This window comes from Carassius gibelio, chromosome B16 (genome assembly GCF_023724105.1).
Source record: "Carassius gibelio isolate Cgi1373 ecotype wild population from Czech Republic chromosome B16, carGib1.2-hapl.c, whole genome shotgun sequence".
Taxonomy (NCBI): Eukaryota; Metazoa; Chordata; class Actinopteri; order Cypriniformes; family Cyprinidae; genus Carassius; species Carassius gibelio.
The window spans coordinates 4,276,930-4,299,989 of record NC_068411.1 but is presented as its reverse complement, the minus strand read 5'-3'; the positions used below and the strand labels follow the sequence as shown (position 1 = coordinate 4,299,989).

Here is a 23,060-nt window from a genome sequence, read left to right as displayed (position 1 = left end):
ACCTTAAATTGCTATTACAAGTAAATAAACCTGTTGCGAAGAATACAGCTTTTTGTCTTACCTTATTTAAAGAGCCGTAGTCTCTCTTCCTTGTACCCGACTGCTTGTGATGCATTACAATCCTCCGACAAGAAAGTTATCCATGTTTTTCATCTCGTTAAGTCCAAGCTGAATCCACTCATTATTTCAGCTTCAGAAGTCCACTTGATGTCACGGTGACGGATGACAAATGCTACTGTGCACATGTACATTCTGACTCCAGTTAATTCGCTTAATAACTTAGACTGCCCTTTTGAACTATAATAACGATCGCTCGTGCAATGCCATGGCCGCTGACGTTATTTATTTACTATCATCTGATCTCTGTCTGTGCTCTCTGCTCTGCATCGAGTTTGAATCTGAACCACTAAAACTTTAAGATTAAACGGTTCATTTATAATATTATAAAAATGGGAGAAAATGTAAAACGCGGTTTGGCAGTCCAAGTGTCCCTCACTGGTTGCCATAGAAACATGAAATGCGCTTGAGACTGCACATGCTTGCTAGCTGTATCAACCTAAAATGCTTCAACGCAATTTGAGCGTAATAGAAAACATTCATGTGACAGTTCACCTCAGATTGTGTTGCTGATTTGAAATATATTAAATATGAGTGTGTCAAGTCTGCAAGCATTAATACCGTGCGTGCACTTGTATATTAACTCTGAGTGTGCGAGCAAGAGAGAGCGAGAGAGATCACTTTTTTTGTCTCACTCTTTTCCTAATTTTACAAGTTGCAAGTTACAAAAAACACAAGCAGTCTTTGATCACGGCCGGATGTTCTTCGAGTCAGATGACTCCGATCGGCGATCGCACGGGTATTACACACAATGTTAAACAGACCCGGGACCCGAGGTAATAGATTCGGACCCGACCCGGACCCGGCTGATGATTTAAAATATAGACCCGAACCCGTACGGGTCCCAGGTCGGGTCCGGGGTCGACGAGCCTCGGGTGCACTGTGAAGACCTCTAGAGTGATGCTTCAAAGTGTGTTGGTAGAGACACACTGGTTGAGTGGAGCCCAAGGTACCGGGGTCTAACCAACTCAGTGAAAGGGAATGAAGCTGCTATGCATAACCTTTACCGTACAGGATTTCAGACAATTTCAGTGCGCAGAGTCTTGCATGTTTACTGATCATTTATGTGGATTTTAGAAAGCATAGCAACCCTCAAAGGGAGGGGAGCTACCAAGCTCAAGAACAGCTGATCAGGGGGGGTCACAGAGAGCATCACAACCTGAAATAACTGTAAACAAAAATACTATGGAGCAGAGTGCTCAGCATAGCAGACACCATGCTAACCTAAGACACATGCCCAGGCTGAGAGGATAAGAAGGCTCAGATGAGGCTCAATAAGAGCCTAACAACTCAAACCTGCTACACCAAGTCAGGAACCCACATTATACACAGTTCCTATTATGAACATAAATAAATAAAAGTTATCTCTCCTCCAAGAGCCGTACACAGTCTGTTTAAATACTTAATTCCCTCAGGAATCATGCAAGATCAGAAACCGCCGCGGATTCATCACATTAAGCTTGTTCAAGTCGCCCAAGAGGTGAACGTGCTCGTACAAATGCTGGCAAAAAAACTTGAGTAAAGACCTCTGCTCTAGAGTTCCGCGAATGCCACATGAGCGCATCCTTCTCTCTCCTGAGTTAAATGTATACGAGCTTCGTGCACAAAGGCTTGAAGACAAAAAAAGAGGATGATGTAATCTACAGGTGCCCTTTTATATCTGCAGTCGCTCATTTGCTTACATCATAGGCTTCCGCCTGCCAATGTTAAGTTTATTGTCATTGTTTAATTCATGCTTCAGACACCGGCCACGCAGACAGCACCCTCAGAGCGCCCTCTAGAGGATGAACCGTGAAGTTCCCTTTCGAAAGGGAACTTTCTTTAATGTTCCTAATGCACCTACTATTACTGGTACAGTTCTTGTTTTACATTTCCACATCCTACTGATCTCAATTTCCAGGTCCTTATATATCCTTGTATTTCCTATAGCATGATGTTAGTATCATCTGGAACAGCTATTTCATATGGTGCCCCTAAGGAGACTTGGTCAGGTTACTTAGTTTTATATAGTAATAATATGTAGTGGCCACGAGATATTAATTTGTGGGAACGTTATGTTAACCCGTGGAAAAGTCATATTATGTCGTGGCCATGAGATCATTTTGTCGAGGTAACGACATCCTTATGTCGTGGCCTTGAGATGTTATGTTGAGGAAACGACATCCATTTCTCGTGGCCACAACTTCTTATGTTAAGGGAACGACATGTTTTTCTAGTGGCTACGAATTTTATGTTTAAACAAAACTGCATGACCATAGTAACCCGGGATTATCAGAGATTGATTCATTAATATTTTATTTTGAATTAAGAAATTATTATATTATTTATATATAGAAATTATTACATTAACCATAGGCCTTGGCTACCAGGCTGTATTATATGCAATCGTTAGAATTCAAATGAAGTTTATCATAAATAAATCTTACATAAAGTGCATAATATACAATTAAAAATTTTTTTTAATCCGTTAACTGATAGTAATATACATTTTCCCCATAATATTTGTATATTATTATTATTATTATTATCCTGTTATTTTTGGTTATGTTTTTTAATTCGTTTATATTTATTTTTTACCTTCATATCGATCTCTTTACTTAACATTATGAATACTTTTTTAAATAATAGCCTACGATTAATATGCTGACTGGAATTTTTGCTGGAATGCACTTTAAATTTCACATATATTTCATTTTATTATTATAAATAATATAGTGTTTAATTGAGGAATTAATCATTCATGTAGTTTCATTTGCACACAACACGCTTATTTATCATTAATTTGACAATTATGCCAATAATGTTTTGACTTTATGATTGTATTTATGCCCATATGTGATGATAAATGACCGTGTTGTGTTTTCTTTTACAAATGAAACTACGTGAATGATTAATTCCTCAACAAAACACTATAGTATTTATAATTATGAATGAGCTAGTGAACATGTTCCCACAAGTTAATATGACGTTCCCACAAATTAATATCTTGTGGCCACAACATATTTTCATGTTCCCGTGAGTAATTATGTTGTGGCCATGACAAAACTAAGTGAACCAACCAAGTCACCTTACAGGCACCGTAATATCAATCAGCAGACATGTTTTCTCTTTTTTGTAATGCAACACTATGTCAGGGCATTTAGCTAAGATGGTTCTGTCAGTAACTATTGGAACATCCCATATAAAGATGTTATCATTGACATTGATGTCTTTTTCTGGTTCATGTTCTTAGTATGTGTAACTTTTAACTGCATAGATGCAGTGGCTGGTCTTTCCAAGTCTCGAAAGAATTGTCCGTGCATGGTTTACCCTTGAGGAGTTTTTTCTCAATGTTGTTTTTTAATTGCATTTTTATATTCTTCACAGTGATTTGTTTCAAGTACTTTCCTTTTATCTTCTGAGTTTCTTTCTGAAGAGAGTATTTAGCCTTACCAGCATCGTGGTCTCTCACTAGTCGCATAAACATTTCTTTGCCCAGCGTAATGTAGTTGCTTAGGCCAGATTCCAGTTCGACTAATCCACGACCACCATCTTGTCTCCTGATATACAGTCTTTCAACATCTTTTTATATTGCATTCCAGACATTCCTGTGCTTATCACTTACAATTATAAAAAAAAATAAAAAAATAAAAAAAAATAACCAGTCTTCATTGTTCAGGGTTGATCAAAAATATAAAGACTTTTGTTTTATCCTGGGAGTGGAGTCATTTTATGAAATTCAATAATATAATTTAATAAGCTAAAGTTTAAAAATAGCTTGTATTATTATTATTTGCAAAATATTTGTAAATATATGTATCGAATATCTGTGTGCCTAAAACTTATGAACAGTTTCCTGTTAGGCCCATTTACTCTGTTTGCATTGCCTCCTACATAATGGCAAACAGCACTCTTGAGATCGCTGACAATATTTACAGCCATTACAGCTGCTGCACAGCTACTTACAGGATTACATTACTGTGGGACAGAACATTCCTAACCATATTTATGTATAGTATTTATTATTCAATTATTTAGTGTGGTATGCAACACTCTTATACTCTCTATAAAATGCTAAAATAAAATAAAGTAATTAAAAAAAAATATTGTTTAGACTCTCTTTAAAATTGACTGTTCTGTAAAATCATTATTAATTGTAATTCTGTATGGGTTTGTTTTTCCATGGGCTCTTAAAATATATTTGAAATTCAATAGGAGATGTATGATCAACAGTCAGTTGTGAGAAATAAAAGCAGATAATTAAAATCATCATACACATACAATAAGAGGACTACAGAGACAGTATATCCAGCACTGATGCTAAATCTGCATCCAGCAATTCAAATAATTTAAGTTTAAAAGGCTTCCTTTAAACAAAGCTTCTTTTAAACTTCAGCATATTAAATTATATGATTGAATTTCATAAAATTACTCCACTCCCAGGATGAAACAAAAGTCTTTATATTTTTATCAACCCTGAAAAATGAAGATTGAAATTTTTTTTTATTTGATAATTGTACGTGATAAGCATAGGAATGCCTGGAATGCAATGATTATACAAAAAAAAAAAAAAAAGCAAAAAGAGGGCAAGAATATGCACAGTGGCTTGCAGACATAAATAATAATTTGTAAGGGTTTACTGGTTAAGGCTAGGGTTCTCAACTCCTGCAGAGTTTAGCTCTAATCCTAACCAAACACACCTGAACAAGCTAATCAAGGTCTATGGGGATAAAAAGAAGGTTTAGTCAGTAGCCACTATGTTAATTGTTTAAACAAATTTGGTATTATTCTTGCACTGTAATCAGGCCTGCATAATCATTTTTGAGCATTAAATACCTTTGAGAGTGCATGATTGGATCAAGCAGTTATAGTGTCTGAAGCTTGGTCATGAATGTCATCTGTTTAATTCAGTTTAAGAGGAATTTCTTTAATTTGATTCACTCTGGTGTTTAGATGCAGTTTTTATCTTCTGAATAGCGTTCAGTTTATATATATATATATATATATATATATATATATATATATATATATATATATATATATATATATAAACATAATTATGAGCACAATTCTATATACTTGTTTGTTTATTTATTTAAATTAACTGTGAGATTTAAACTAGATAGATAAAGAGAATACTGTTTTATTATTTTGCTACATTGGTCTTTTATGAGCTTGAGTTAAAGTTTAGATTAGGATTAGTATTTAATACCTACGATTAGTCTTATTAAAAAACACAATCCTTTTAAAGTCATACAGTATTCGTTTTCATGTGCATTAAGGTACATTAAACTATTTTCTTAACTTTTTTTCTTTTTCTTTTTCTTTTTTTACACAGAAATACAGAAACACCTAAAATAGTTATCTAGGTATTAAATGAGTAGCCTCATTTGTTTGAAGATCCTGCTATCTGGTATCTAATGCAATGAAATACAAAAATGTGTGGGTGTCCAAAGGTATCCAATAATTTTTGGGGCCACTGTATATTTATGTGAAAGTGTTCTTATTTAGGATACAAAAATATTTTAATTAATATATTTAAACTTATTTGATTTGTTTCCTAAAAAAAAAATTTGATGAGAAAGCAATGGCCATAAGTACAAACAGAGATAGTATTAAACAGACAGAATCTCTTCTTATTTTATTTGAGCTTAAATGGACAGAATGTCTTGAAATTAAAGAGCAGAAAATTATCTCCACAAAGGCTCATTTACAAACCCCACAAGTTAAATGGATAAATACATAAATGATAATAATAATAATAATAATAATAATAATAATAATAATAATAATAAAATTAATTTAGATAACTCAAGCGCACAGTAATAAAATCTCACAAACAAGACCATTCCTCATTCCTTCCCCAAATATGACAAATCAACATAATCATTATTATAATTATTGACATTAACAATATTATATAATATTTGTATAATTATATAATTTAATATATAATTGTATACTTATTTGTGTGCGAGCATTACAAAATATCCACACCAGTTCTGTTTGTACTCAGTAGATTTGCTGTTAACACAAACTGTTTTTATAGAACCGTATTTTTTTCTTTTTTTTTTACAAAGAATAAAAAAGAGGCTTGTGATTGTAGCAGCTTTAAATATCAGAGCTGTCCCATTATGTAGCATATTACAGCTTTTCTAAAGAAAAAACAACAACAACTCCTTAGTATGATTGCATTGGTATAATGAAGATTTTTTTTCTGTGTTTATTTCAATGTATTTTAAAAATTAAAATCTTTAAAAGATGAAATCAAATAGATTCATAAAAACTCAGACCAATTAAATAAACATTAATACCTGCTTTTAATTTATATCATAAATATAAAGAAGATAACATAGGACCAAGGCTGGAGAATTAATGTTAAAATTAAAATAGTTACAACTTTTGGTCAGGCATCTAGAAGATGAAAAAGCTAAGATTTACAGTTTAATGTACCACAAGCAACTATTATATCCATCCACAAAGAAATAAATCTTTTTTTCCCCCATTTCAGCTGAAACATGTATAGTTCAGTGGGTAATACCACTGAAGAAAGAAACATACTGATATAAACCAGTAAGCATCATGCAAACCTGTCAAGACAAATGTTGTTACTGAATGTATGGACTGAAGTAGGACTGAAGAACACTAAATACCAGAGTTCCAAATCTAAACAACATATCTGACTTAATTTATACAATATAACAATTTAAGTCAACCTGGATTAAGGATTACTCTTTGTATTTTTTATTAATTCATTAATTAAAAGTATCCTTTTCTAACTGTACATCATCATTTAATTGTTATTTCATTGTCTTCTTCCCTGAATCTGGAGAAGAGGTGTCCAGTTCTCATTTCCAGGTTAGTCTTCTCAAATTCAGTCAGTGGAGGGCTTCTCCCAGTGCGAGACCTCTCCATCCCACCTGACATTCCTCCTACGGCAGGAATGCCACCACCACTTAGACTAATGGGATTGGATGGAACGCCTCCATTCTGAATGACAGAGATTTCATTGTTTTTCATTGCTAGTCCATTGGTAATGGCTACAGCATACTGATTCCAAAAGCCTGGGTCTATGTTGATTGCTCGTGCTGCAAGATCCTTCTGAAAGATTTCATTGAATTTAATAGTATCTCCCCCTAGTAGAGCCATCGGATTGTCCACTGACAGTCGTCTTCCCCGCCGGGCTGGGGCATTGTTCCACATGTGGGTTCCCATGTGGACCTGAAATGAGAATGCTAGTTCAGTTTATGCATCACAAACAAATAAATAAACAATCTTTATTTCTATGCATTTCTTATATACTTTTGTATTATTAGTTTGCTTTATAAATGTATATCAAATACATATAACTGAATTTAATCTCATTTGAAGTTAGTAACTAGTAAACTTAGTAATGATACTTAGTATGATATTGTTAGTAAATGTTACAATGACATGCAAGTTTCATGTCAAGTCACCTTTATTTCTATAATGCTTAATTCAATAAAGATTGTGTCGAAGCAGCTTCACAAAGATAAACAGGAAATAGCAGAATCATTTATGGAAACTCATGCTATTTGGAGTTTCAGGTTCTCGGGCGTTCTGTTTCTCCTGTTATGCAGCTCTAAAAGAAAATAGTGTAATTATTTAGCTCAAGTCTGTTCATATCAATCACAGTGTGAAGTTATAAGCGATCAGCTATGAGCAAGTTACGCAAAAGGCAGCAATATCATTCAGTTATTTCAATGTTCTCAATGCATCTTAATGTATTTCAATGCGCCACTGACGATAACAATCCTTCTTGATAAAACTGCATTTTGGTCCCAGCTTGTCCAGTCATGATGTTCATACAGTTGCAAAATAAAGGGATTTGTGCTGAGGGCTTGTGTAGTTGTCAAGGTCTTTACTGAGCATCTGTCCCCAGCCCCAGAGCTTGTCTCATTGTGCTCTTTACTGATAGTGAAGGCCTGTGTTGTTGACGTTTCTGGGTGCAGGTCCACTATCTGTCAATATGTTAAAGCATTGCTAAAAGTGTTTTAGCACAGACATCCTCCTGTGAGCATGGAAATACTGCTGCTGTACATATTAAATATATGAAATAACCGCTGTGTATATTAACAAACGTGAAAATTACCCTGTAGCAGATCTATACAGGTGGAGTTGGAGAAGATGGAGAGTTTGATAGAACTCTACATGATAGAACGTCATATTGGTGTATATCTAGTGTGATATTCTATCTGTTGCAAACAACCAGTGGTGGACAAAATACTCAAATCAGGTACTTGAGCAAAATTACAAATACGCTAATAAAATATTACTTCAATAAAAGTACTCTTTTTCAATTTTACTCAAGTAAACGTACAAAAGTATTTGATGTTTAATGTACTTAAAGCTGCAGTCCATAATGTTTTTTGTTAAAAATTATCCAAAATAAATTTTTGACCAAGTCACCAGCTTCTTACCCTGGCCTGATTTGGTAAGCTTGAAATAATGTGTTCTAATTTGAGTGATACAGGTAGTTTTGTACAGTAAATATGAGCTTTGCTGCTGTTCAGCTTAGGGTCCTAATGTTTTGTCAAAAGCCCCTGATAATCTTGAAGATAGACCATTCACTAAACAAATAAAATGTTTCATACATTTTTATTTGTTCTTCAAATACTAGAAATCCAGCTGTCCAGGATGATAAGCATTAGATTACAGCTTACCATAAGTGTTCATTTAACTAAACAAGCTAAAAAAATGTTTTGGGGGTTATTGAAATAAAATAAATAATTGTTTATAAATGACAAGATCAATCACATTATAACATTCAAATCTGCATTCTCACTGCTGTTGACCAGAGAGAACAGTAATTGTATATAAAACATCTTTATACAGTCTTTTGCATAGCTATTTTTGTGTTACAAACGTTAAAATAATAACAGATGTACTGAATAAAAGTTTATAGTTCAGCAATCAAATTGAATAAATCTCCTTTTGGAAAGTGATGACACTTCAAATTAAGATTGGATTAATTACAACGTAACACCAGCAGGTGGAGAGGAGAACGGTGAAAAAAAACTTTGATTCATTAATTTTGTAATGAAACAAATGAAGTCTTTATGCATGAGTCATTGAATCATTTGTTCAACTTTTTATTATTATTATTATTTTTTTAACAGTTGACTACCGACAAATAAATGTATATATGTAATACCATAAAAATAAACTAATATGCACACATAGGTTAAATGTTATTAAGCCATACCTTTAGATTTCCCTTTGTGGTGAAGGCTCTGCCACAGATGGTACAACCAAATGGTTTTTCTCCTGTATGAGTGCGCTCATGGATCTGAAGAGCACTGGCTGATGAAAAATTCTTTCCACAAGAGGTGCAGTTATGTTGTTTGGGGGTCCGCCGAGGTGGAGGTGGTGCCAGCTTTGGTGTGAGGTTGGGGATTATTGTTGTCTGAGGGGTTGTGGGCAGTACCTGGGGGACAGCTGGTAAGTGGCGCCCCTCACACTTGGCCGGTGGTTTACTGTGTCCATTCTGAAATTTGACTGTGCTTGGTTCTGAGCTTATAATACAGGGAGTGTTTAAACCTTAATGAATGAATGAATAAATAACAGGAAAATGTTTATTTTATTTACTTGTATTATATAGTGTAGAACAGCGGTTCCCAATCCCAGTCCTCGTGCCAGTGCGAGTTCAGCATGAAGACTAGGATTGGGAAACACTGCTGTAGAATATACTGTAGAATATGAAGAATAGTTAAATAATGTGTGCGCTATATACACTACCAGTCAAATGTTGTTTTTTTTTTTTAAAGCGTTATCATCTGCTCAACAAACCTGCATTTATTTGATCCAAAATACAGCAAAAGCAGTAATATTGTGAAATATGTTAAATATTTAAAATTAAATAATTTTATTTTAATATATTTTAAAATGCACATTTTTAAATGCATTTTATTCCTGTGATCAAAGATAATTTTCAGCATCATTACTCCAGTCTTACTACATGATCATTTGTACATTCATTTGTATTCACTACACTACGGTATAATTCATTATGGTATAATTCATTAGTGCCAACCTACTTTATTTATTTATTACATTTGACCACAAGACCAGTCACAAGGATCAACGCTTTGAAATTGAGATTGACATCATCTCAAAACTGAATAAATAAGATTTCCATTGATGTATGGTTTGTTAGGATTGGACAATATTTGGCCGAGATAAACTATTTCAAAATCTGGAATCTGAGGGTGAAAAAAATAATATATATATATATATATATATATATATATATATATATATATATATATATATATATATATATATATATATATATATATATATATATATATATCTATATATCTATATATCTATAGATAAAATCTCCTTTAAAGTTCTTAGCAATGCATATTACTAATCAAAAACTAATTTTTGATGTATTTACATTAGGTACAAAATATATGTATGGAACATGAACTTTACTTAATGTTCTAAAGCTTTTTGGCATATAAAAATGGAGTATTTTGGGCTATAGCTACAAATATACCCCAGCAATTTAAGACTGGTTTTGTGTTCCAGGGTCACATACATACATACATACATTTATTTATTTCATTCTTTGATGAATAGAAAGATCTAAAGATCAGCATTTATCTGAAATAAAAAGCTTTTGTAAAAACATTATACTGTACATTATATTACACACTATACCATTTAAAAGCATATTCAAAAGCAAGCAATTATAGAATTTATAGAAACATTTATTTAGCAACAATGCTTTAGATTTATATTAAAAAAGTGATGATAAAGATATTTAAAATCTTAAAAAAATAAATGCTCTTCTTCTGAACTTTCTATTCATCAAATAAACCTGAAAATATTTTTTATTTTAAATAGTACAAATATTTTACTTTGGATCAAATAAATGCAGGCCTGATGTACAGAAGAGACTAAATAAATAAATCTACTAAAATTACTGTTCAAAAACTTTTGACTGATATTGTGTATATATAGTGTATATATAGCACACAGACACACACACACACACACACACACACACACACACATACACACACAACACATACACACCTGTCTACAAATATACTACCTTTATCTTTTCCCAGGAACAGCAGACTGAAGTGATTCTCATCTTTGACAAATGACCTAGTGTGCTGTGTGGCAGTAAGATCTAATGCACCTGTGTTTTCTGATCCAGGAGAAAGGGCGTCTAATTGTTCCGACTTCACTGCTGCATTCACTGAAGAGAGATGCAAAGTATCCTCCTTGCTGTTATTTGACTGAGTAGGGGACTTGGAGCGATGACTCTCACATTGACTAAAAGTAGGAGACAGAGCCTGCGTAGAGCCAGATGATTCAGACTGTGCTGGACTCCCAACACTGTGGTTCTCCAAGTCTCCTACAGTGGAAGATGACTCACTTTTAAACATGTCTTCATTTTCCCCATCAATTCCACTCGCAACTTCTGGAAGCTTCAGGCTGAAGGCATTGGTTGTTTTAACTCTTGTGTCAGAAAGCCTCATTTCATTCTCCAAAGCAACAATGCTAGATATAAGAGAAGTTGGAGGTGAAGTGCTTGGAGACATATCTGTGTCTGAATGTTTTTTGGGTGGGTCCACATTGCCTTCTTTAATATCTGTTTCATCTTCTATTGCTTGGTCAATCTCATCAGTTAGCTCGTCATCATAGTTGCTTGTGGTAGCTAAGCTCTTTTCGTCAAATGACAGATTTGTGTCCATGTCTTGAACACTGTCAGGCTGGAGTGTGTTAGAAATCTGTCCACCCATATGCATGCGGATGTGTTGCTGCAGAACTATAGCATTAGTAAACTTTTTCTGGCATATGGGACAAGAGTGTTGTACTCGGAGAGGGGGCTTTGATCTATGAACCCCAAAGTGTGTTTTCAAATTACCCTTGGTTGTGAAAGCACGGCCACATATTTTGCATTTAAAGGGTCTCTCTCCTGTATGAATGCGATAATGCATCTTTAGAGCACTCTGACAACTAAGCACACGATGACAGATGACACACTGGTTGGGATCTGTCATCTTTTTATCAATATTTTCCACCAACTGCTGTAGCTTTGAGGTCTCTGATGTCTGCATAGAGTCAAGGAGGCCACCAAAAGGAAATTTGGGCTTAAACTGACTGGAAACCATTTGAAGGGATGGAGGAGAGACAGCAGAGGGAGTATTTGCTGAATCTATTGTTTGTGTTCTGGTGCTAGTTGTAGTTGTAACTGTGGTTCTAGAAATAACTTGGTGTATGGAAGTAGTCAATATGGTGGTTTCTCCAGGCCTGGTGGTGGAGGTGGGTGGAAGATGAAAGGCTTCTGATTTTAGAACTGCAGATGTGTCACTTGCCACACTAGTCTGTGGTGAACTGGAAATTGGTGCAATACTAGCCTCAGCAATGAGGTGATTAGGAGACATAGATGTACACTCACTTGATGGCGGCGATGGCATTTGAGGTGACCTCCTTAAAGGTTTAATACTAATTGAATCCCCATAGCTTCCTATAATACTGGGTATTTTTGGAGGGAGTTGTGGTGCTGTTAATGTTGAGATTGTAGACAAAGCAGGTTTGCTGTCCAGCCATGTGGTAACATGTTTTTCTGGGGGCAATGACATCCCATAAGGTATACCTGAGCTAGTTGGAACATTATCCAGATACTCAGGAACTGGATAGGGGTTCATTTGAATCTGAGGATACTTTTCTTTGTGTCTCTGAAAATGAACTTTCAAGTTACCCTTTGTGGAGAAGCGATTACCACAAATGTTGCATTTGAAAGGCCTTTCACCAGTATGGGAGCGAAGATGAATCTGCAGGGCACTGTCACTTCCAAACACCTTGGCACAAAATCTGCACTTGTGTTTGAAGAAGGGATCTTCTGAGCTGGGTTTGGTGTCAAACACAGAGACATTTGGGGGCTTTCCTTTGCGGTGCTTCATTATGGCAGACAGAGGATCCAGAGCATTTGTGGTGGCTGCAATACTGGCTAGAGGATTAGGGAAGATAACACTGCTGGATGAGCTATGAGGTATGAAAGGAAGGCTGGAGGGGGATGTTAGCAATCTTCCATGACTCAGTGTTAGAGGACTAGGTGTGTTTTTTGGAAGTGAAATACCACAACTTATTTCACCCCCAGTTCCTGTTATACTAATGGTGCAGCTACTGCTGCCAGTCGAAACTGAGCATGGTGGCAATTGAGAAGGAACCAGATTACTGGCTGATGGATATAATGAATTAATTGTGATATTGTTTTTCATCCCAGAACTGGCCAGCTGGCTAACTGTCTGAGGAACATTAACACAGGCTTCCTCCAGAGCTGAAGATAATGAGGCTGAGACCTGTCCATTGAAATCGGAGGGCCCTGTGATTGGAAGCTGATGCACAGGGGGTGTAATGAAGCCATGTAGATGAAGCTGCCCAGGCATTGTGGGCATGTTGGAAGATGAGGTTACTTCTAAGGTTGCATTCATGCTGTGGTCTGCTTGATGGTTGACAGCTGTCTGTGTGGAGGTCTGTTTGTTTATTTGCACCACCTGGCTCTGAATCTGCTCAATCAATTGAAGCTGGTGGAGCTGTTGTTGCTGCAAGGCCATGAGTTGGTCAAGGATCATAGGAATGGCCATAGTTGACACTTCACCAGCTAGTGCTCCCCCGGCACCCTGAGAGAACTGAGCTACAGCCACATGGGTTCCATGCAGTGTTTCAAGTGTGACATTAGTGCTGGGTATAGTATATCCTACCTCAGAAGACTGCTTAAGATCTTCAAGTTGAGGTAGGCTTATGTCTGGCTCTGACAGTGTTACTTGATTTTCAGAATTTAGGGGTTTTTCAGGAGACAGTTCCACCTCCATGGGCTCATATTCATTCTCCAGGACAGCACCCAGGTCCAGCATCATCTCTGCTCCTTCAACACCTGTAGTGGACATGCGGCCTTTCTCTACTACCCCTTCACTGTCTGCTGGGTCACTGCTGCAGCTCGGCATAGGTGATGGTTCAGTTGGGTAGTCCCGTGTTTGGTCTGAAGTCACTTCATTGTCACTGATAATTAACACCAGTGGATTCTTGGTACAGGTCTTCAGATGTTCACAGAAATCAGACCACTTAAATAACTCAGCACAACACTTTTCACACACATGGGTCTCTTCACTCCCACTGCGGCTCTCATTTCCACTGTCTGAATCATCCAGTCCTTCACCTGAGACTGAGAAGAACAGGAAAATTAAGGGGATGAATATATTATTATTATTATTATTAGTTTTATTTGCACAATCAAATCTTTATACCCTTTCTCGTGATTGTGTTCTTCTTAAACACCAATTTTGATAATTTCACTTTACTCTGTATAGCCTGATAACCTCTGAATTAGTGCAATTTTTTTTGGAGGGGGGGGGGGGATTCAATGCAAATTGTTGATTTCCATTGTTTTTATAAAAGCCAAGGGCATTTTATCTGTACAAATCAGGTCTCATTCAAATTTACCACTAACATGAAACTTCAGATTTAATTAGTACTGTCAGATGTGTGATCTATGCTTTTGCAAAATCTTTTCACACACAGTGTGTTTATATAATAAATGTCTGTTAAAATTATTGCATGTTCTGTACAGTTGATGTGTCATACCAGCCCTTATTCACATCTAATCATATCTAAACTGTTTAAATTATAAAATTTGTTTGGAGATTTTAATCTGTACAAATCCATTCAGTGCCAGATATTTTGTGCACTTGTATGCAACACATGCTTCATGGCAATTATCTGGTAATGTGCTTGACTAGAAGCTTGGGATGGGTGTGAATTTTTGTTAATTATGTAACACAATGGATAACTTGTTAGACAGTATTAAAAGAGTGAAGAAGAGTATTTGATTCTTCTTTTTAGTAGTGACTGGAAATAAATTATTATTTTTAGTAGCATTTTAATCTATCTATAGATAATCATATATAGATAGCCATGACACATTCCTATACAATTTCAAAGAGAAACCAAAATTACAGTATTTTCCGGACTATAAGTCACACTTTTTTTCATAGTTTGGCTGGTCCTGGACTTATAGTCAGGTGCGACTTATTTATCAAAATTGATTTGACATGAACCAAGAGAAATGAACCAAGAGAAAACATTACCGTCTACAGCCGCAAGAGGGCGCTCTATAATACTTAGTGCTCCTGTAGTCTACCCTCAACAGCATAGAGACGGTAATGTTTTCTCTTGGTTCTTGGTTCTAAATGAATGCGACTTATAGTCCAGTGCGACTTATATATGTTTTTTTCCTCATCATGATGTATTTTTGGACTGCTGCGACTTATACTCAGGTGCGACTTATAGTCCGAAAAATATGGTATATATTTTTTCCCTATAATTATTTAGTCATAATTAAGCTCCTTTTCATTTGAGTTTATTTGAATTATGCTTCCCTTTATTATGAGAAATACAGACTATATATATATATATATATATATATATATATATATATATATATATATATATATATATATATATATATAATAATGTAATGATAAAAATTAAACTTTCATATATTTTAGATTCATTGCACACCAACTGAAATATTTCAGGTCTTTTATTGTTTTAATACTGATGATTTTGGCATACAGCTCATGAAAACCCAAAATTCCTATCTCAAAAAGTTTGCATATTTCATCCGACCAATAAAAGAAAAGTGTTTTTAATACAAAAAAGTCAACCTTCAAATAATTCTGTTCAGTTATGCACTCAATACTTGGTTGGGAATCCTTTTGCAGAAATGACTGCTTCAATGCGGCGTGGCATGGAGGTGATCATCCTGTGGCACTGCTGAGGTGTTATGGAGGCCCAGGATGCTTCGATAGCGGCCTTAAGCTCATCCGGAATGTTGGGTCTTGCGTCTCTCAACTTTCAAGATTCTCTATGGGTTTCAGGTCAGGAGAGTTGGCAGGCCAATTGAGCACAGTAATACCATGGTCAGTAAACCATTTACCAGTGGTTTTGCCACTGTGAGCAGGTGCCAGGTCGTGCTGAAAAAAATGAAATCTTCATCTCCATAAAGCTTTTCAGCAGATGGAAGCATGAAGTGCTCCAAAATCTCCTGATAGCTAGCTGCATTGACACTGCCTTTGATAAAACCAGCAGCTGACATGGCACCCCAGACCATCACTGACTGTGGGTATTTGACACTGGACTTCAGGCATTTTGGCATTTCCTTCTCCCCAGTCTTCCTCCAGACTCTGGCACCTTGATTTCCAAATGAAATGCAAAATTTGCTTTCATCCGAATAAAGTACTTTGGACCACTGAGCAAGAGTCCAGTGCTGCTTCTCTGTAGCCCATTTCCTGCACACGCCTGTGCACAGTGGCTCTGGATGTTTCTACTCCAGACTCAGTCCACTGCTGGTCCTTGTCCACAATCTTCCTCAGGGTCCAGTCACCTCTTCTCGTTGTGCAGCGTTTTTTGCCACACTTTTTCCTTCCCACAGACTTCCCACTGAGGTGCCTTGATACAGCACTCTGGGAACAGCCTATTCATTCAGAAATTTCTTTCTGTGTCTTACTCTCTCGCTTGAGGGTGTCAATGATGGCCTTCTGGACAGCAGTGAGGTCGGCAGTCTTACCCATGATTGCGGTTTTGAGTAATTAACCAGGCTGGGAGTTTTTAAAAGCCTCAGGAATCTTTTGCAGGTGTTTAGAGTTAATTAGTTGATTCAGATGATTAGGTTAATAGCTCATTTAGAGAACCTTTTCATGATATGCTAATTTTTTGAGATAGGAATTTTGGGTTTTCATGAGCTGTATGCCTAAATCATCAGTATTAAAACAATAAAAGACCTGAAATATTTCAGTTGGTGTGCAATGAATCTAAAATATATGAAAGTTAAATTTTTATCATTACATTATGGAAAATAATGAACTTTTATCACAATATGCTAATTTTTTGAGAAGGACCTGTATATACATAGTAATTTTTGTAGACTTTTATCCAAAGCGACTTGCAGAGTAGAAGAACCCAGACCAGCGAGAGAGCAACATTATACAAGTCTAAGTAAGTCCAGTACAGTGCACATAGCAAGGTGTTATATATATATATATATATATATATATATATATATATATATATATATATGAAGAGTTCAGATGCAAAAACCTCTAAATGCCATCTGAAATTTGCATCTAAAATTAGGAATTTTTTTCAGGCTCCTATATTTATGTTCAGTTATTTCACTTTAATAGCCTGGAAAAGGACCTGCACATTGCCATTGAAGTAAAATGACTCAACCTAAGCATAGGAGCTTGATAAAAATCCTAATTTTAGATGAAAATTTCAGATGGCATTTAGAGGTTTTTGCATCTGAACTCTTCATATATATATAAGGGTAAAAGAGATGGAAGAACATTTCAGGTGACTACCTCTTGAAGCTCATCAAGAGAATGCCAAGAGTGTGCAAAACAGTAATCAAAGCAAAAGGAGGCTACTTTGAAGAACCTAGAACATGACATATTTTCAGTTGTTTCACACTTTTTTGTTATGTATTTAATTCCATATTTCTTTGCGTCATTTGTTTGGGTGAATAGCACGCACGCAATGTCTTTGAGGAGGCAATCTGCATGCCATTGTGAGCATTTTTCAAGGAAAAAAGCTCCACTCTCATCCGTCTCTTTTCCGGAAAAAAAAAAGCAGCCATCTGCTTCCCGTGGTTCAGAATCCGCCGCTGCTGAAGCACGGAGGAGAATGAGCTTGTGAGAATACAGGTGGATCTGTTTAAATGTTTTAAAGAGGGATTTTCCCTTTCACGCTCGTAATGGCGGCGGATGAGAGAGAGCCTCAAGAGGATGAAATTATATCTTTAACACTATCTGATGGGTGATGGGTGATGTAAAACCTCTCTGTATATACTTATGTGTATTAAATTGCTGGTGGTTATGTGTCTATTAATAAACTCTGTGAGTTTCCTTTGCAGTGCTCAATTACAGTGTTTACTAAACACTCGTTAGCACAAGCCATCTGGCTTCATTTTTATTAGGTGGCTGAGATCACAGGCTTCTGGGGGAGCCTCCTTGATCATCAGGACTGGCACAGCACTGCAGGGAATTTTATAGATGTCCGGCCAGGTCACCCTGAGGGGTCTTCTGGCTGCTTAATGGTGCTGTCGCATCTAGCGGGAAGTGTAGGTGGCAGTTACAGAAGTATTCTTCTATATGCTGCCTCAGGTGATGCTCCCCTCGCCCAAGGTTTGTAAAATTGAGCTTTGGGTGAGCCCTATGAGCTCACTATTCTGAGCTCGGAGTTCTCCTCTCCTATGAGACCAAGTTCTCTGTTCTTTCCACAGAGCGCTCCAGTATTATTTCCAAAAGAAGAATTGAGAGTTGATGACTCTCAAACAGACTGTTTTGGGATGCACCATTCCATCTATGAGCTGCTCTATCAGAGTGCCACGAGAGCCCCTCCTTAGGACAGAATTTGAAAATCCATGCTATAATAAGTGTGTACCTGAAGTCTTTGCACACTTTCTGAAATCCACAATGTGGTACGTTCGCACGCTAGTATTTTGCATTCTTTCTAAAATGGCCTTTGGCCGTAAGGGGAACTGTCACAGACAGCCGTCTAAATGTCCCAGGGGCAACTCCCATGGAAATGGTAGAGTTGGTACTTAGTGCTCGCCATGATTCTGGCCTGCACTCCCCTCAGCATGGCTGTGTGGGTACAGTATACTTTTCCCCATAGCGGCCCCTAGAGGACGCAGTTCGAAGTTCACTTGAAAGGGAACGTCTCAGATTACGAATGTAACCATGGTTCCCTGAGTAGAGAACAAGACACTGGGTCCTCTAGCTCCCTGCCATGCTTCCGACGCAAGCTTCAGACGAAAAATTGAATGACATGTTCTCCCGGTGCCTGTTTATGGTCGCATCGGTAGTGACGTCACAGGCTGTATTTTTTTTAATAAATTAAAAAAAATAAAGAAGCCAAAGTGCCTAATATTTTTCAACATACACTAGTACAGACATATAAACTACAGTATACAATTCATTAGTGCAAACGTACCGAATTTACTGAATACTTTAAATACTTTAAGTAGTCACTAAATGCTCTAATATGCTCTAATATTTCTCTAATGTTAAGCTTTTTGCATAAAAACATCATGCCATGTCAGTGCCTAGTGATGAAAAGACAATGCCAAAAGAAATCATGAAAGGCTGAAAGGCGTTTCTAAGCTTTGCACTTAAGTCACAAAATCCCTCCGTAAAAATGTTTTTATAATAAAACGTCAGAATATTATTCATTATCACTTAATAAACCTGACTACAAGAAAAAAAAAATTGACTTATCGAGAGAGAGAGAGAGAGAGAGAGAGAGAGAGAGAGAGAGAGAGAATATATATATATATATATATACATACAGCATATATATATATATATATATATATATATATATATATATATATATATATATATATATATATATACACTGTATATTTATATATATATATATATATATATATATATATATATATATATACATACACATACATATTCACATTATCATTGACATTATCATTTTATTTGCTGTAGTTTAGAAAATGGTAATAAAGTAGGCACTGGATACCAATCAACCAAAAATTAATCAACTGTTGAATTACAAAATTATCAAAATTAGATAATGCCAATTTAAGTCAACCAATTACCAAATTTGTTCAGTATGTGGTTTAAAAAAAGATCACATTAGAAATGAAAGGAAATTAAAGAAATTAAAACACTTAAGCAAACTTGGTCAGGTCAACGTTTCTGAATAATTTGACATCCCAATTTTCTTTTAATCAATTTTAGCGGTAGTCCACTGTATAAATAATTTTTAGCTATAATATTTCACAGTTTACTTTATTTTGCTACCCTCACTTACATAAATGAACTATAGTGTCCTGCACCCACTATAATAATAATAATAATAATAATAATAATAATAATAATAATAATAATAATAATTATTATTATTATTATTATTATAATTATTATTATTATTATTATTATTATTATATCTGGTATCTCTCTATATAGTGTCTGACCAAGAGAGAATCAACATGAGCATTAAAATACTTGCGCAAAGAGGAACAGAGGAAATGTCTGAAGAAACACTGCGCTCATTAAGAAAAGGACAAAGTTACTTAAATATTCTTACTCAGTTACCTGGGAAATATAAAAGACACAGTAAGTATTCAAAAATACACAGTGAATTTAAATGTATTAGCAGAAAAAAAAAAATCTTTATGATTTTTGGTGTTTGACATTGCAAACTGTGTTAGGTGTACATTATGACAAATTTGAAAGGAACTCCTTGGTTGTTTGGAGATGAAATACAACATACAGACTATTATAATGAATACTTCATGTGACATATGTGAGCCACTTTCCTCAGGTCAACAGAACATCTGCAGAAGCTGCATTTAATGTTTGACATCTATTGGCCACCCATGATCGTGCCATAAAGACAAAGGTTAATGGAGTATCAAAGAAGCCCTCCCCAGGGACAATTGTGTCAGGTCAGGACTGACTTGGTGGTGGGACAATGATTGTTTCTTGTTGACACACCATTGAGTTTCCATACAATATATATATATATATATATATATATATATATATATATATATAAATATATGTATGTATATCCCCCCAAAAGCCAGGCAACCAAAAGAGAATCAAAATGAGCATTTAAATACTTGTGCAGAGAGGAGCAGGGGAAATGTCTGAAAAAACACTGCACTCAGTAAAAAAAAGAACAGAGTTGCTCAAACATTCTTACTGGAAAACATCCCACTAAGTGAATGTGAAGTATGACAGTGGTGTACTTGACATTTAGACCTTAATCAGACCAAATGGTAAAAATCTCATAGAATGACCGATCATGTCATTAGATTACTGTAATGGCAAGACAATCAATACTTCTGTTACTAATCATATGAAGTAGAATCTAGATTATACGTCAACACTGTACTGCCAAAGACTGAAATACAAGTCAACATTATATGCTCAGTACTGTAAGAGTTCAAATATGTTAGTTTAATTCTTCAATAAATTGTCAATGTGCATTTCTCGTTAATTCTCTCTTGACTGTTATTATTATATGTATATGTACACAAGAATGGCAAATATGTACTTAAATATGTATTGATAGATTTATGAGTTTATCTAGATTACATTAATTTTTACACTATTTTTTATTTATTTTTAAAAGAAACTTTATATATATATATATATATATATATATATATATATATATATATATATATATATATATATATATATATGTGTATATATATATATATATATATATATAGATATAGATGCTGTGTCTGTTTGACATATTGCTTGTTTACTGCCTCACTCTTAGTCATGAGGTTGTTGAATCATGAGGTGCTTTAATTTTGACATTGATTTAAAAAAAAAAAAAAAAAACTTAATTATACATAATACAATTTAATATAATATAATAATAAACAAATAATTTAGCAATAAATATGATAAAGTAGCCGATGTTTATAAACTAGAGAGAAAAAAAATGCTAAAATACTTTTCTGAGAGACTGAGCCTGAATAACATATATGAGGAAGGTTTATACGATTATTATTATTATCATTATTATTATTATTATTATTATTATTATTATCGACAAATTTTTATGTAGCTTTTTTTTTTTTTTTTTTTTGGTAGAAAATAGAATTATGTAGAAGTCCGGATTGTTAATCCATGAGTGCAATGTCAGAGAGTTGTGCTATCGCAATACACGTGAAACTAACACCTTTCTTACCTTTCCTTTTTTATCTCTCTTCTTTTCTTTTGGCAATGATTTAGTAAAGACTTGAGTAAAAATATCTAGTTAAAACTAAGAAGAAGAAAAAAAGTTACGTCAAAAAAGTTAGCCTACTTATTTTAAGCAGAAAACCAGCCCATTTTTTATTTAAAGTCTTTTTAAAGACATTCGGTTAAAGATTCGAAGTGTCTCCTAGTTACAAAACCTGCTTTTAAGATTATTTCTGCATAGTCACACGCATACACGCAAGTTTTGTTGGTCAATCTCTCAGTTTGACAATAATCGCTGCATTGCGAATTATTTGTATGCTTTTAATTAGCTTTGTAAATTTGTCGTTGTTATTATTTATTTGTTGTATTAGCTAATATAAGAAGTTTCACATGAATTCCAAAGTCCATCGTTTGCTGTTTAATTTGAGTCACATTGACAAGTCTACTTTCAATCATGTATGTCCATCGTAGAATAGTACACTAATGTAAATTTAACTGAAGTATTTTAACGTCATATTTACCTTCAGCTTTGACTTATGTTAAAATATAACTTAAGAAAAAATTCGATATTAAATTTCGATCTAAAGTCGCACCTGTCATAGGCTATCTACAAAATGCGAAAATAAATGAATAAATTCTATATAATTTTAGTAAACTGCAAAATAAGCTTGCAAATGTGACTGCATTAACTATAATTATTTTATAACGCTACTTTAGAATTACAAAGAATCAGTCATTTAATTATATTATATAATATATTATTTTATTTAATTTAATAACGCACCATACAGTAGGGATAGCAACGCACTCACCGTGCTCAGAGTTCAGCTCCAAAAGTGAAGGGTCCTTGTCCGATCTCAGCTGCTGTGGTTTTGCTTGCTTCCGACGGGACATTCTTGTGCTGGCAAGATCTACCTCATTCATGAACATAAGCAGAGATCCGCTGAAAAAATCTCAAAAAGTCAATCTGCAAAATAACGGAGATGATTTGCTATTATGTGAATGTATCATTATGACAGTGAATGATACTTTGGATTGGCATAGCTCCCCTGGGCACACTCATATGGAAATGAGTGACGAACTCCGCTATTTACTAGGCAACTTCATCTTCAAATATCACCATCCACCCAAAATTACCTCTAACGCCCAGAGAAAAAGGAGGAGGGTCAAATGTTT

At 35.0% G+C, this 23,060-nt stretch overlaps 1 protein-coding gene across 1 annotated transcript; it reads right to left on the bottom strand.

The window, feature by feature from the left end:
• Positions 1-6,473: 6,473 nt before the first annotated feature.
• Positions 6,474-22,778, bottom strand: LOC127974529 (sal-like protein 3). Its single transcript, XM_052577870.1, has 5 exons — positions 22,697-22,778; positions 17,502-17,510; positions 11,183-14,299; positions 9,323-9,657; positions 6,474-7,317 (listed from the first exon to the last, which is right to left on the bottom strand). Exons 1-5 carry the CDS (start codon positions 22,776-22,778, stop codon positions 6,886-6,888), a joined length of 3,975 nt encoding a protein of 1,324 aa, XP_052433830.1. The 3' UTR covers positions 6,474-6,885.
• Between the last annotated feature and the right edge of the window lie 282 nt (positions 22,779-23,060).

Excerpts from the sequence above, each read along its gene's own strand:
- LOC127974529 (XM_052577870.1), bottom strand. The coding sequence starts at position 22,778 with ATGTCCCGTCGGAAGCAAGCAAAACCACAGCAGCTGAGATCGGACAAG. Across the intron at positions 9,658-11,182 it reads GTTCCTGGGAAAAGATAAAG|GTTTAAACACTCCCTGTATT; the intron begins GTAGTATATTTG and ends TCATTCATTAAG. Across the intron at positions 7,318-9,322 it reads CCACAAAGGGAAATCTAAAG|GTCCACATGGGAACCCACAT; the intron begins GTATGGCTTAAT and ends TTCTCATTTCAG.